Source organism: Anarhichas minor, unplaced genomic scaffold (genome assembly GCF_050575085.1).
Source record: "Anarhichas minor isolate MPS153535 unplaced genomic scaffold, ASM5057508v1 ptg000126l, whole genome shotgun sequence".
Taxonomy (NCBI): Eukaryota; Metazoa; Chordata; class Actinopteri; order Perciformes; family Anarhichadidae; genus Anarhichas; species Anarhichas minor.
This window is the reverse complement of record NW_027466572.1, coordinates 465,377-481,061: the sequence shown is the minus strand read 5'-3', so window position 1 is coordinate 481,061 and position 15,685 is coordinate 465,377. Positions and strand designations below refer to the sequence as shown.

The window sequence follows — 15,685 nt, the reverse complement described above, 5'->3', positions numbered from 1 at the left end:
TATTATTATATTAAATCAGAAACATTGTCGTCAAAGTGAGACAATGTCAGACTTCATCCAATTTTTAAGAAGTTTGAGAAGTTGGTAACTGAGCAAATGATGATGAGACGGTGCCGACTGACTCCAGAAGACGTCCTCAAGTTTCATGAGGCCCTGAAACTGAAGTTCACCTCTTAAACTCTGATTCTTTACAATCAAACGATCTGCTGACAGAAACGTGCAAAGAGTTCATGTGATGAGCCGACAATCATGTAAAATGTTCACAAATACACAAGTACAATGAATAAAGTACTAGACATCGTGATATATATATTTATTTATCTAACCACTGATGATGGGAAGAGTGTTACAAATGGTTACTTGCTTGCGGTGGGTGTCGGAGGGAGGGCTATCTGGCTTCATGACCTTTGTGGTTCAGTACCATCTCAGTACCATCTCTGTACCGTCTCAGTACCGTCTCAGTACCGTCTCTGTACCGTCTCAGTACCATCTCTGTACCATCTCAGTACCATCTCTGGTTCAGTGGTCAGAGCTCGGGATTGTCATGTGACGACCCTCCTCATCCACTAGGTGCTGCGGTTGTGTTTGATTTTCTGTTGAAGGTGCTGACTGGAGGGTTGTCAGCTGAATGAGCCTCACCTGAGCTGTAAACGTACGTAAGTGTTACTACACGCACGCACACACACACACACACACACACACACACACACACACACACACACCTACATTCCTGCAGCAGGTTGAACCTGTTGAACGTTTCACTGTAAAAACGTTGGCAGTTAAAACACCTGATCATCTTCCTGACAGCTGATTGATTCAGCTGTACAGGTGTGTACCTGTTACCCAATCACAGCTCTTGTTGTCTCCATGTGAGTTAACCCTTTAACACAGCCACACACAGACCTGGAGACAGTAGAAGTGACGGTTCAGTTTTTATGAGTGCAGGTAGTTCATAAACAGGACGTTCAACATGTGAAGCAGAAAACTTCAACATTTACCCACACACAGACAACAGAACAGACAGACAGGTAAACAGGTACACAGGTAAACAGTCAGAGAGGTAAACAGGTACACAGAAATCAGGTGAAAAGACAGACACAGGTAAGGAGGGCAGAACGACAGGTGAACAGCAGGAATCTCAGGTGTTCGCCGTCACTGAGGAGCTCAAACAAAGTAAGAAGTGAAGTCATGATGTTTATTCTTCTGTGGTTCTTATTGTTGTTTCAGGCGTATTAATATTCATGTTTTCAGTATGATTTCTTCTTTGTTTGAGAAACGTTACACTTCTAACAGAGAGTAACTAAGTAGCTACATTTACTCAAGTATCGCCACAGTAACCAGTAAGCATTCAGTTGATGCAGAAAATCTGAGGAAAAGTATTTATTGATTTATTGACTGAACTTCTGAAAATATATTCAAAGTATTATTTATTAAAAGTTAAATATATTATTAATCACTGTGACTTTTACATTAATAGTTTATTACTGTTAAGATTAATAATATATTGAACTATTAATGTAAACTTCATGTTTTCAGAGCAGCTGACCAAGTACAGGATCAAACAAACTCAGGACTTTCACCCAGGAGAGTCCTGTTCATGTCCTGTACAACACATTGTCTCATTTTACTAATGTTGTGTAACTTACTTGCGTATCTAATGCCAGCTCTCTAACAAACCTAGTAAAGCCTAACCAAGTAGTTTAGTTACATTAATAAACCTAAAGACTCAGTAACTCTACGCTGGAAGTTTATTTTGAAAAGACACTGTATGCATGTAACAAGTGGAAACTTTAGGTGTGAATCAGGAAACAACCTCCGGTTCTTCAAGTGAAGCCAAAGCTTCATGTGTTAAAGCTGCATTCTCTCTAGTGTCCACCAGGGGGCGACTCCTCTGGTTGTATAGAAGTCTATGAGAAAATGACTCGACTTCTCTCTTGATTTATTACCTCAGTAAACATTGTATTGTTTAGTTCAGATGTTCTATATTTCAGATGTTCTATATTTCAGACGTTCTTTAGTTTAGATGTTATTTAGTTTAGACGTTCTTTAGTTTAGACGTTCTTTAGTTTAGTATATGTTCTTTAGTAGATAAGGATAAGGATGTTTATTGTCATCGTAAAAACACAACGAAATTAAGTTGGCGACTCATCAGTCAGTACAGCAGCAACAGGTAATAAATATATAAAAACATTAAGACAAGACATTACTGATTTAAAACAAGACATTAAATAAATATATACAAGATACTGTCAAGGCACTCTCGGTTTTAGTAGATGTTCATCTGTTTATTAGATGTTCTTTAGTTTAGTTGATGTTCTTTAGTTTAGTTGATGTTTAGTTTAGTAGATGTTGTTTAGTTTAGTAGATGTTGTTTAGTTTAGTAGATGTTGTTTAGTTTAGATGTTCTTTAGTTTAGACGTTCATTAGTTTAAATGTTCTTCAGTTTAGATGTTCATTAGTTTAAATAGATGTTCTTTAGTAGATGTTCTTTAGTTTAGTTGATGTTCTGTAGTTCAGTAGATGTTCTTTAGTTTAGTTGATGTTCTTTAGTTTAGTAGATGTTCATTTGTTTAGTAGATGTTTAGTTTAGTAGATCTTTAGTTTAGACGTTCATTAGTTTAAATGTTCTTCAGTTTAGACGTTCATTAGTTTAAATAGATGTTCTTTAGTAGATGTTCTTTAGTTTAGTAGATGTTCTTTAGTTCAGTAGATGTTCTTTAGTTTAGTAGATGTTCTTTAGTTTAGTAGATGTTCTTTAGTTTAGTAGATGTTCTTTAGTTCAGTAGATGTTCTTTAGTTTAGTAGATGTTCTTTAGTTTAGTAGATGTTCTTTAGTTCAGTAGATGTTCTGTAGTTCAGTAGATGTTCTTTAGTTTAGTTGATGTTCTGTAGTTCAGTAGATGTTCTTTAGTTTAGTTGATGTTCTTTAGTTTAGTAGATGTTCATTTGTTTAGTAGATGTTCTTTAGTTTAGTAGATGTTCTTTAGTTTAGACGTTAATTAGTTTAAATGTTCTTCAGTTTAGACGTTCATTAGTTTAAATAGATGTTCTTTAGTTGATGTTCTTTAGTTTAGTAGATGTTCATTTGTTTAGTAGATGTTCTTTAGTTTAGTAGATGTTCTTTAGTTCAGTAGATGTTCATTTGTTTAGTAGATGTTCTTTAGTTTAGTAGATGTTCTTTAGTTCAGTAGATGTTCTTTAGTTTAGTTGATGTTCTGTAGTTCAGTAGATGTTCTTTAGTTTAGTTGATGTTATTTAGTTTAGTAGATGTTCATTTGTTTAGTAGATGTTGTTTAGTTTAGTAGATGTTCTTTCGTTTAGACGTTCATTAGTTTAAATGTTCTTCAGTTTAGACGTTCATTAGTTTAAATATATGTTCTTTAGTTGATGTTCTTTAGTTTAGTAGATGTTCATTTGTTTAGTAGATGTTCTTTAGTTTAGTAGATGTTCTTTAGTTCAGTAGATGTTCTTTAGTTTAGACTTTCATTAGTTTAAATGTTCTTCAGTTTAGATGTTCATTAGTTTAAATAGATGTTCTTTAGTAGATGTTCTTTAGTAGATGTTGTTTAGTTTAGACGATGTTGTTTAGTTTAGACGATGTTGTTTAGTTTAGACGATGTTGTTTAGTTTAGTAGATGTTGTTTAGTTTAGACGATGTTGTTTAGTTTAGACGATGTTCTTTAGTTTAGACGATGCTGTTTAGTTTAGACGATGTTTAGTTTAGACGATGCTGTTTAGTTTAGACGATGTTCTTTAGTTTAGACGATGCTGTTTAGTTTAGACGATGTTTAGTTTAGACGATGCTGTTTAGTTTAGACGATGTTCTTTAGTTTAGTAGATGTTCTTTAGTTTAGACGATGTTCTTTAGTTTAGACGATGTTCTTTAGTTTAGACGATGTTCTTTAGTTTAGACGATGTTCTTTAGTTTAGTAGATGTTCTTTAGTTTAGACGATGTTGTTTAGTAGATGTTGTTTAGTTTAGACGATGTTCTTTATTTTAGTAGATGTTTAGTTTAGACGATGTTGTTTAGTTTAGACGATGTTGTTTAGTTTAGACGATGTTGTTTAGTTTAGACGATGTTCTTTGGTTTAGTAGATGTTGTTTAGTTTAGACGATGCTGTTTAGTTTAGACGATGCTGTTTAGTTTAGACGATGCTGTTTAGTTTAGACAATGCTGTTTAGTTTAGTAGATGTTCTGTAGTTTAGTAGATGTTCTGTAGTTTAGTAGATGTTCTGTAGTTTAGATGAACGTGTGAATCAGACTACCCTCCAGTTCTTTAAGTGAAGTCAAAGCTTCATGTGTTAAAGCTGCATTCTCTCTAGTGTACACCAGGGGGCGACTCCTCTGGTTGTATAGAAGTCTATGAGAAAATTACTCTACTTCTCTCTTGATTTATTACCTCAGTAAACATTGTAAACATGAGTTTATGGTCTCAATCTCTAGCTTCAAGTCTTCTTCAATACAGCATGATGTTCATTCATAGTTTGAAGACGCTTTGAGTTTTAGAGTGAGAACTCTGAAGAGAACCTTCTTTTCAATCTGAACCTCTGAACAGAAACCGGTCCGGACCTCATTAGTTTTTCACCATCAGAACCAGAACCGTTTATTATTTTATATTTACTCCACCGTCTTTAGAGCGTTGAGCTCTAAGTTGTTCAGACCAGGTCACCAGATGGTCCATCTCCCACCTGTAGGTGGATTCATGCCAACCAGAGATGAGTCCAATGATGGTGGTGTCATCACACTGGGATGGGTGCTACAGAGGTGTGGGCCCCTGATGAGCAGGGGGAGGGGGACCTGGTGGTCTGGGGCTGGTGGATGGTGTCAGGACTGTCTCATTGTCTTTCAAAGAGACAGTAGAACTCATTCTGCTCGTCTGCCCGGCGGAGGTCATTCATGGAGTGGGGGGGGGGGGGGGCTTTAGTCTTGTGGTTGGTGGTCTGTCTGCGAGTCTCCAGACAGAAGCAGAGTCACTTGCTGAGAGCTGGTGTTGCAAATTCTCAGAGTCTCTCACCGCCTTGATAAATCTGTATTTTGGCTCCTTGAACATGTCCTTGTCCCCTCGCCTTATGTTCCTTATGCAACCTTAGCTGTCTGAGTCTAGCTGTAAACCATGTTCGTTGTTGTTATAACTCACCCTGGTGCATGATGGGACACAGCTGTCTTCTCCTTAGACAAAGATGATTCCTGATTGGTCAGCGCCTCTTGTCTCTTCTCCTGCAGATGACTCCTCCTCCATTTCCTGTCCCTAAGCCTCGAACTCGTTACATGAGGGAGAGTCTTGGCTCCGCCTCCTCTTCGGACAGGTCAGCTCACCTTTTTACCTACACACACACGCATACTCACAAAGTGGATAGTTGGATTCAAACACACAGTTTGTTTTTCAGAGATGTGATTGGTGAAACTTTACAACCGGTTTGCTCAAATGGGGTTCACCTGAGCACAGGTACTCACACACACATGAACGAACACACACACGCACACACACATGCACACACACACACACAGTGGTGTTTTTTAATGACTTTTAGGGACATTACATTGACTTACATTCATTTCCTGGAGACTTACCATAACCGCTACCAGCCTAATCCTAAACGTAACCTAAACCTTACAAAAACCTAAACCTTTGTCCCTGTTATAGGAAGCTGAGTCCCAACAATGTGACTGTAATCAGATTTATGTCCACATAAGACAGGTAAAACACACCCAAACACATATTATATAACCTCTCTAATGGAAGCTTACTGACATGTAAGTTGACTGATTTTCATCAACTGCTGCCAACAGTCAGATTTCAGTTAAGACAGGAAGTTGAGTCAGTTTGAAAGTCAGAAGTGAAACGAGTTGAATTAAAAGTCAAACAATAAAAACAGAAACGATAAATCAGATTTAATTCTTAATATTAGGAGTAAAATGAAACGCTGCGAGTCAAACAGCTGATCTGAGGTCTGACTGACGGTTTATTTTTAGTGCTGACGTGTTGCAGCAGGTTGAACCAGTTTGTTCCTGTTGTTGAACTGGTGATCGTCTGAAACCAGTTTGTTTTCTGCCTGCTGAAGAATCTCAGCTGAAGGAAAGGTCACATGATAGAAAACTCTTCAAACAAGTTGTTTTTATTCGTTGTTTTTATTAGCACCAAATGGGGATTAATCCGCCGCTGAAAATAGTCCGTAACAAAGTCACTCTTTCCTCCTATATTACGTCTTCAGTAGGAACCAATGGGCCACAGACAGGAAGTAGAACAATCAAAAGATTTGATGATTATATATAAAAACATAAGAAAGCACCAGATTTAATCTTTAACATTAACTCAATTTGACTTTTATTGTGAAAGTCTGACTGAATCTGTGCAATTCTTCTACTGAGTGTAGATCTGTAGTTTTTTAGTCAGCATCTAGTGGACGATTAAGGAACTACAGCAGATGATCAGCTGATGTGTGATGATGATGTCACCATGTCCTCTTCCTCAGGTGAATGTGCTCCTCCACTTCCTCCTCTCGGTGGGTTGGACCACGGAGCCGTCTTCCCGTCATTGGCCGGCGTTACTGACGTCATCGGCACCAGCATCCCGTCATTGGCTGGATTTGCTGCCTCCATTGGAGGACACATCCCCACCCCGCCCTCGCCCCCCCCCCTCCGTAGACAGCATGGCTGACAGCATCGCCACCCGCATACCTAGCTTAGCAGGAACTGCTAGCGCTGTGGCTAATCCTGCTGCTGCCTCCACCACTGCACCTGTACTTGCTGCTAGCACTGTTAGCTTTGATAGCATCATTAGGTCATTAGCTAAAATACCTAGTTTAGCGGGAATTGCTAGCATTGTGGCTAATTCTACTGTCAGCTCCACGACCGATACACCCGACCCCCCCTCACTGCCGAGGGGCGGAGCCGCTCACACAGGTACGGCTGTCGACCAATCAAATGGAGGCATTGTTGCATTCTAGCACCTCGCCAAAATAAAAGTCCTCTGCTACTATCATGTTTTATTGGGGGGGACAAATGCTGGTGTTATATTGATGTCCTCTGCTCTCATTGGCTGAACGGCTCAAACTGTCTCCTAATTGGCTGAGCCACATGCTCTCTGTTTGTGTCCAGATGTTGGAGCGTTGTCACAGCTGGTGATGTCATCTTTAGACCCGAATGCAGGAGTCACATTATCTCCAATAGAGGGCACTGCTGAGCCGACGGATGACGGTACTGACGCAGTGAAACCTGGTTCTCGTGAGTCCTCCTGCTCTTCACCCTCCTGACTCTTCTTCGTCTGTTCTGTTTTTCAGTTTGTAAACAGTCTGCTCACACCATCAAAGAAGAAACCCCGTACGTCACCATGTTGGCTTCCTGGGCGAGCCAAGACGAAGCAGACACCGACTCATCAAATGAGGAGGAGGATACGGGAGGTAGCCACGCCCCCTCTGGAGCCGATGGACCAATGGAAGGAGACCCGTCTTCAAATACCAAAGAGTACGTATACCACAGTAACTACTAGTATTACTACGAAGCTGCTCTTAACTCTTCCTCAATGTTTGTGCTCTGCAGACTCCCGTCGAGTCCTTCAGGTCCTCTGGTACCCACGAGGCCACCCCCGCCCCCTCCTCATCCTGCTGGCCAATCAGGAAAGCATCTGAAACCGAAGACTCCAAGGTACACAAACACGTCCCATTCAAAGTCCAGATTTCAACTAGAGCATATTTAAACTGGAACATATTTAAACTAGAATATATTAAATCTACATTTAAACTAGGACATATTTAAACTAGAACATGTTTAAACTGGGACACATTTAAACTGGGACACATTTAAACTGGGACACATTTAGACTAGGACAGATTTAGACTAGAGGACACGTTTAAACTAGAGGACACGTTTAAACTAGGGGACACGTTTAAACTAGGGGACACGTTTAAACTAGGGGACACATTTAAACTAGGACTCAACTAGTTCAATTTCCCAGAATGCAAAGTGTGACGTTGGGCTGTTTGTCCTGCAGAGGGGCCACGATTCGAGTGTCCAGGAAGAAGGGGGGCAGCGGGAGTTCAGCTCATCAGAGTGCCGTGGTCCGAAACAGCTGGCTGGATGTCTGGAAGGGCTTCAGGTACCATCATCGTCATTATCATCATCATCATCATCATCATCATCATCATCATCATCATCGTCATCATTATTACCATTGTTATCATGAAATGATGCTCTGAAATCAGTGATCAATAACAAACCTCAGTGAGCTCCTGGTAGAACTGATCTCTCCTCACAGACTCAGGAGGTTTGTTATGAAATGAAATGATGATGATGATGATGATAAACAGATATTTTCTCTCTTTCTCTAACAGACACAATGTTTTATGGGCGACGTTGGATGGACAGCTGATGTCTCTGTGGAAGAAACGAACAGTATGTTATTGTCTGTCTGTCTGTCTGTCTGTCTGTGGGTCTGCCTGTCTCTCAAGCCTGTCTCTCTCTCTGTGGACCAGGACCGGTTCAGTGAGGTGCTCTTTCACGTCTCCAGCATCACCAACGTGAAGAAACAGGACAAAGGCCGATTCTCAGTTTACTTCAAGAAGAAGCATTATGACTTCATGGCTCATAATGAGGGTAAGAGACCTGAACTGTAGTGGACCAGGTCTGTGGTCTGTGGTTTCCTACCGGTCTCTGCTGGACCGAAAAGGTGTGTTCAGACAGACACAGGTGATTAAGTTAAGAAGTCTTCTTAATGTTTTTTCCAGATGTTCAAATAGGTTGGGTCACGTCTCTGCTGGCGACTCGAGGCCAGCCAAGCCCCGCCCCCCCGGACCTCCACGGACCAATCACCATCAGGGACCCTCGGAGCCGAGCCTACGCTGCCGTCTGGGGTCATGATCTCTGGATGTACCCCAACAAGGAGGGCTTCACGCTGGGCATCGCCTCGTTCTCCGTCCCCCTGAACGTGGCCATGGTGAAACCTACGGGAAGACACTCGTTTACCCTCATCACTCCATACAAGAGCTTCAAGTGTGTACCTGTCTGACTGACTTCCTGACTAACTATCTGTCTGTGTGTCTGACTACCTGAACGTGGCCACGGTGAACCCAACCGGAAAACACTCGTTTACCCTCATCACTCCATACAAGAGCTTCAAGTATGTGTCTGTCTGACTGCCTGTCTGTCGTATTAGGTCTTAACGCTTAACGTTCTTCCTCATTCTTTCTTCTCCCTCTTTTCCCCTCTTTGTCTCGCTCTGTCTCTCTGTGGCCCCGCCCTCTGTCTCTCTGTGGCCCCACCCTCTGTCTCTCTGTGGTCCCGCCTCCTTCCTTAGCCTGTCTGTTGATTCGTCGAAGGAGCTGTCCATATGGTTGGACGGCCTGTCCTCCGTCATTCTTAGCGCTCTGTCCAGCAGCCAGGTGGCGCTGCGTCTCTGGGAAAACCCCGACAACAAAGTGTGCGGCGACTGCGGCTCGGCCAATCCTGAGTGGGCGTCGGTCAACCTGCTGCTGGTCATCTGTCATACCTGTGCAGGTACGATGACATCACACACCTGCATCTACCACACAGGAGCTGGAGGTCAGATGTTATGAGCAGATATTATGCAGCGAGGTCGGCTAACAAATTAAATCTATTGTCTGTGAACATTGTGTTTAACATCAACCTTCTGCTAGTTAATTAGGAACATTTCCTTATTATGTATTAGAATAGAAAATATACTAGAAAACATAATCCAGACATCAGGTTTCAATTGAAATGTATTTACGCGGTTGTGTTTGTGATGATGGTCAAGATAAAGAGATTTTCATCTTTAGGACTTGAAACAAGCTCATTTCAGTTTTGGTTTGAATACAGAATGCTAACAGAGTCTGTTCTCAGGTCAGCATCGAGCTCTGGGAAGCAACCTGTCGAAGGTACGCAGTCTGAAGATGGACAACAAGGTCTGGACTGAACCACTTATACAGGTGAGAGGGGGGACTGAACCACTCGTACAGGTGAGAGGGGGGACTGAACCACTCGTACATGTGAGAGGGGGGACTGAACCACTCGTACAGGTGAGGGGGGGGAACTGAACCACTCGTACAGGTGAGAGGGGGGACTGAACCACTCGTATAGATGAGAGGAGGGACTGAACCACTTACACAGGTGAGAGGGGGGACTGAGACTCGTACAGGTGAGAGGGGGGACTGAACCACTCGTACAGGTGAGAGGGGACTGAACCACTCGTAGAGGTGAGAGGAGGGACTGAACCACTTATACAGGTGAGAGGGGGGGGAATGAACCACTCGTATAGGTGAGAGGGGGGGACTGAACCACTCGTACAGGTGAGAGGGGGGACTGAACCACTCGTATAGGTGAGAGGGGGGGACTGAACCACTCGTATAGGTGAGAGGAGGGACTGAACCACTTATACAGGTGAGAGGGAGGGGAATGAACCACTCGTACAGGTGAGAGCGGGGACTGAACCACTCATACAGATGAGAGGGGGGGACTGAACCACTCCTAAATGGCCTTTAACACCTTTCTCTTCCAGCTGTTTGTTACCTATGGTAACCGGCTGGCCAATCAGGTGTGGGCTTCAGTGGTGCCGGCGGTGGAGCAGCTGAGTCCGGGGTCGTCTGACATAGAGAGGTCTAAGTTCATCCAGGATAAATACAGCAGAGGCTGCTACAGACGAGTCCATGCTCTGACCTCCTCACCCTCTCTGATGGATCAGGTCTGACTCAGTCCAGAACACAAATAAATACAGCATGTGATGTAAAGAGTACATTATCTCATTATATGAATCATTTATATTGAATGTCACCTGTCCAGGTTTGTGATGTTTGTGTGTGTGTGGGTGTGTGTGTGTTTCAGAGGCTGCGTCAGGTGGTTTGTGGAGACGACATAGAAGAAACGATGTCTCTGATCTGCTCAGGAGCAAAGGTCTGATGGTTTTAAACTTTGTTCATATATGACCTAGAATCATCACACACACACACACACACACACACACACACACACACACCTTTCATGTCCTGTATCTGAGTGAGGTTACGTGTGTGCAGGTGCGTCAGTCAGACCCTCAGATCCCCTCCCCCATCCTGATGGCTGAGAGGGCCGGTCAGGGTCTGCAGACCGAGCTGCTCCGCCTCAATGAGTACACAGGTAACACACACACACACAGGTAAAACACACACGTTAGTATGTCAGTATGAATAGTATGTTAGTACTTGTAGTTCGATAAACTCACCTGGATGTGATTCTTTATTCAAATCTTTTTCTTGTTGTCATTAGACGTTCCATCTTACCTGCCTCAGAGACCTGACTCCGCCCCCTCAGGTAGGATAAATACACTAACAATAATAATACTAATGTAAAAATGATGACCAACAGATTGATGTACTCTTTAAACTCTTTTCGTGTGTGTGTGTGTGTGTGTGCGCAGTTGAGGAAGAGGAGGAGCTTCACGGTAAACTGGAGGAAGATCGTTTTCTCTTCTCGTTAGAAAACGACTCGGCAGCGTGTGACGTTCTTGATTTGAGAGAAATTCTGTCTGTGTTCCTCAAAGACGGGTAAATACTACGATACAAGCTATACTAATACTTATAGTACTACTAATACCACTAGTACTACCAATACAGCTAATACCTCATTTACCACTGTGTGTGTTGTCAGACCGGCTCATCAGTTTGAGATGGTGACTCTGAGCAGTCAGCTGATCTGTGCTGCTGACAACGAAGAGGCGCTGCTGAGTCACCTGGTTCACATCCTGAAGGTACACCTGAGTTTGTCCAAGTCCAAGTCCCGGTGTCCCCCTAAGGCCTTAAGACCTGAACCCTCAGAGACTTTACTGACGTCTATATCAGGGGTCTTCAACGTTTTTCAGGCCAAGGACCCCCAAACTGATAGAGAGATGGAGCAGGGATGTTTTATATTAAACTGGGCCTAGTGCCATGTATAAACATACCTCTTTATTGTGCATTCAATACTAAGCTATTCAAATAATACACAGGTTCATATATTCATGTTTTTATTTTAAACATGTGCAAGATACAGTGAGTAGGGAGGCCGTGCCACTGCCATTTATAAACACACCTTGTCAGCTGATACCAATGCCAATATCAACATTGTCTGTCAATTGCATGATAATCATGCATACAAGCTATTCAAATTGATGTTTTCATTTTAAACATGAATGTGGAAATGAAAAATGAGTGATCGCCTATTAGTGCCACTGCCATGCATAAACATACCTGTTATCTTTCATACAATACTGAACTATTACAATAATGGACACATTCATGTTTAGAGAAAAAAACAAAACACATTTTTTCTTTTTAATTGTCTAATCAACCAAAAGTTCCGCGGACCCCCTGCAGTACCTCCGGACCCCCTAGGGGCCGCGGACCCCCTGTTGAAGACCTCTGGTCTATAGTATAACCTGAGTTCTAGTTATCAATATAACCTGAGTTCTAGTTATCAATATAACCTGAGTTCTAGTTATCAATATAACCTGAGTTATAGTCATCAGTGTAACCTGAGTTATAGTCACTAGTGTAACCTGAGTTATAGTTATCAGGGTAACCTGAGTTCTAGTCATCAGTGTAACCTGAGTTCTAGTCACTAGTGTAACCTGAGTTATAGTCACTAGTGTAACCTGAGTTATAGTCACTAGTGTAACCTGAGTTGTAGGTATCAGGGTAACCTGAGTTTTTGTTTCCAGGTGATTCTCCCAGGGGGGGTGTCTTATGCAGAGGTGGGTGGAGCTTCTGCAGTCAGTAAAGTGCATGTAGTTAATGTGGGCGGAGCCTTGAGTCATTGTGATGCCTGGTTGTTGCTGTTGGAGGATGGAGTCAGTCTTCATCCCGTCCACAGACACACACAGAAGGCTGTGAGGATGGATCTAGACATGCTCAGTCATCATGGTAAGTTTTATAATTTCCTTCGAGCTCCACCTGCTGCAACATGTTGAAGTTACTGATTAATTCAATGCACTTTTTGTATCATTCATTCTTGTAATGGAAATTATAGATAAATAATCTATAACCCCGGGTTTAGGTTAGATAGCGTGTGTGGTGAGTAGAGTATGAGTATAATTAAAACCTCCGTACAACAAAATATACTCTGTATCAGAAAAACACAAAGTTGAATGTTAAAATATCAGAAAACATCATGTTGTATGTTTGATTTATGAATAAACATGTTTTTACTTGGTCTGAAAAAGATCCCTAAATCTGACGCTAAAACTCTTTTTCAGTAATGGATCCAACTGAAAACGTCATCACCATAGTGACGGCAGACAGGTGTGCAACCTCCGTGATTCTTGCTTTAGTTACTAATATTTCCCGGCTTCTGATTGGCCGAGGTCACCAGGTGTACGTAACATCACAGGATGCCTCTTTGTCCTCGTCAGGAGTTTGTCGCTGAGGTTCGAGGAGCAGCTCAGCTGTCGGTCCTGGTTCAGCCACCTGCAGAGAGCTCTGAACAATCGGAGAGAAGCTCCACGGCGTCCTCCGGCAGCCAATCAGAGCTCAGCACGTCAGTATCTGTACCCGGTGATGGACGTGGGCTCGAGGGGCTCGGTGCCTCTGGCTGTCGAATGCTGCATCTCCCACATCACGACCTTCGGTGAGTTTATATTTACACGTTTAGAGATGAAAACTACAAATATGCAAAGAATTATGGGACATTGTCTCTTTCTCTCAGGTCTGAAGGTTGACGGCGTGTACCGCCGCTGTGGCCTCGCAACCAAAGTCACCCGATTGGTGGAGGCTCTGATGACATCACCTAACTCCGCCCCTCTGGAGAGTGATGAGCAGGGTGTTCTAGATGCTGGCTCCGCCCTCAAACAATATGTCCGCCAGCAGGAGAGTTTGATCCCGGACAGAGACAGACAGCAGTGGACCCACGCTGCAAGTTAGTACTCTACATGTACATATACTACTACTTGTACCGTAAAGTATGCGTAGTAAACATAGCTCAGATTTATGTCAGGCTGAATAAATCACAGGAACTGTACAGTAGTATTTACAGCAGTATTTGTGAAGATGTCGTGGTAGATCAGAAGCAGTAGTGGAAGTATCTGGAGTTATACTACAATACCACTACTGTAGTAACAGTAATAATACTACAATACTCCTACTGTAGTAACAGGAGTATTGTAGTATTACTACTGTAGCATTACTACTGCAGTGTAACTATAGTACTACAGTAGTAACACTACCGTAGTTATGCTACAGTAGTTACAGTAGTTACGCTACAGTAGTTACAGTGGCTACAGTAGTTACAGTAGTACTCACTGTACTTTTCTCTCTCAGTGAATGCAGACGAACGCTCCAGGTTTTCAGCCTACCGACGGTTGCTACGGCAACTGCCCGACGACAACCGAGCAACACTGAACGCACTGTTTGGACACTTCTACATGTAACACACACACACACACACACACACATATATATATCTGTGTATCTGGGCTCCTTTTACATGAATTACTGCATCAATGCGGCTTGGCATGGAGGTGATGAGCCTGTGGCACTGCTGAGGTGTTATGGAAGCCCAGGTTGCTTTGATAGGGGCCTTCAGCTCGTCTGCATTGCTGGGTCTGATGTCTCATCTTCCTCTTGACAATACCCCATAGACTCTCTGGGGTTTAGGTCCATAGACACTCTCTGGGGTTTAGGATTGAGATGCACCTGTATATACACATGTAGTACTGGTCTTTGTCCAGCAGAGGGAGTCAGTATTCTGATATTAAATACTAGTTGTGGTCATTTAGAGGTTTAATTAAGTGGATTTTAGATGTACAATTACACACAAATTACATGTTTTTTCAGGCTGATGTAATTGTATAAAAATATTCAAAATGTGACTTTTTGGAAAAACAGTTCATACCATTAAATAACAGGATCATATTTATATACTATATAAAATGTGCAGAATATTTTCCAAGTCTTCCTAAACATGAGACCCACATGAGTTCACTTCAGACTCTTCTCCTCCTCAGTGTCCAGGTGTTCTCTCAGGTCAACAGGATGTCGGCTCAGAACCTGGCTCTGGTTTTGGTCCCGACTCTGTTTCAGACTCTGAACCAGGATCTGCTGAGACTTACCAGAGAGTTCATCATCCACCACACGCTGCTGTTTCTGGTGAGTGATAGATATATATATAATTTCTCTGTGATTCTGTGTCCCACATTGAATTCATTATGAATAAATCAACATTTGAGACGTTTGTATCTCTGCAGACGCCTGAGAGAGAGGAGGAGGAAGAACAGATCACTGTCTTCTGAAGACCAAGAAGACAAAGACGTCTTTGAGTCCTGACAGTTGGTTTGAGATCAGATGTCAGGTTAAAAACATTGTTTACTCTTTTATTGAACCTTCAGTTGTTTGTTAAATGGTGAAATATTGACTGTTCATTTGGTTCACAGGTTATTGATCATGTTAAATATAAAGTGTGGAACTTCACCGTTTTCTCTTAGAACAAAGTCACATCGTCTTCATAGAAATTCATATTACGTCGCATAGAAAGATCTTATATTTCATTATCTACAGTTTTATCCCATTTAAGTATACCTTTATTTTAAAAGCTAAACAGGAAGTAGTTCTCAGGCTCCTAAACCAAGTTGCTGGTTTGATTCCCAGTGAACCGGACTGCCTCAGTGCCTTTGAACAGCTGATCTCTGATGTGTGTTTACTTCATAAAGACTGTGACATCAAGCGTCTGTTTTATTAAAACATTTC

At 42.2% G+C, this 15,685-nt stretch overlaps 1 protein-coding gene across 1 annotated transcript; it reads left to right on the top strand.

The window, feature by feature from the left end:
- The first annotated feature begins 5,225 nt into the window (after positions 1–5,225).
- On the top strand, positions 5,226–15,231 carry LOC142941032 (arf-GAP with Rho-GAP domain, ANK repeat and PH domain-containing protein 1). Its single transcript, XM_076083277.1, is given in 26 exon segments — positions 5,226–5,308; positions 5,390–5,448; positions 6,476–6,617; positions 6,619–6,905; positions 7,101–7,220; positions 7,313–7,466; positions 7,542–7,646; positions 7,993–8,097; positions 8,333–8,393; positions 8,474–8,594; positions 8,726–8,990; positions 9,295–9,494; positions 9,840–9,925; positions 10,495–10,677; positions 10,818–10,886; positions 11,009–11,108; positions 11,238–11,282; positions 11,389–11,515; positions 11,619–11,718; positions 12,667–12,868; positions 13,201–13,246; positions 13,357–13,571; positions 13,650–13,859; positions 14,261–14,366; positions 14,947–15,088; positions 15,187–15,231. Coding segments are annotated over 26 exon segments (3,378 nt in total).
- The last annotated feature ends 454 nt before the right edge of the window (positions 15,232–15,685 follow it).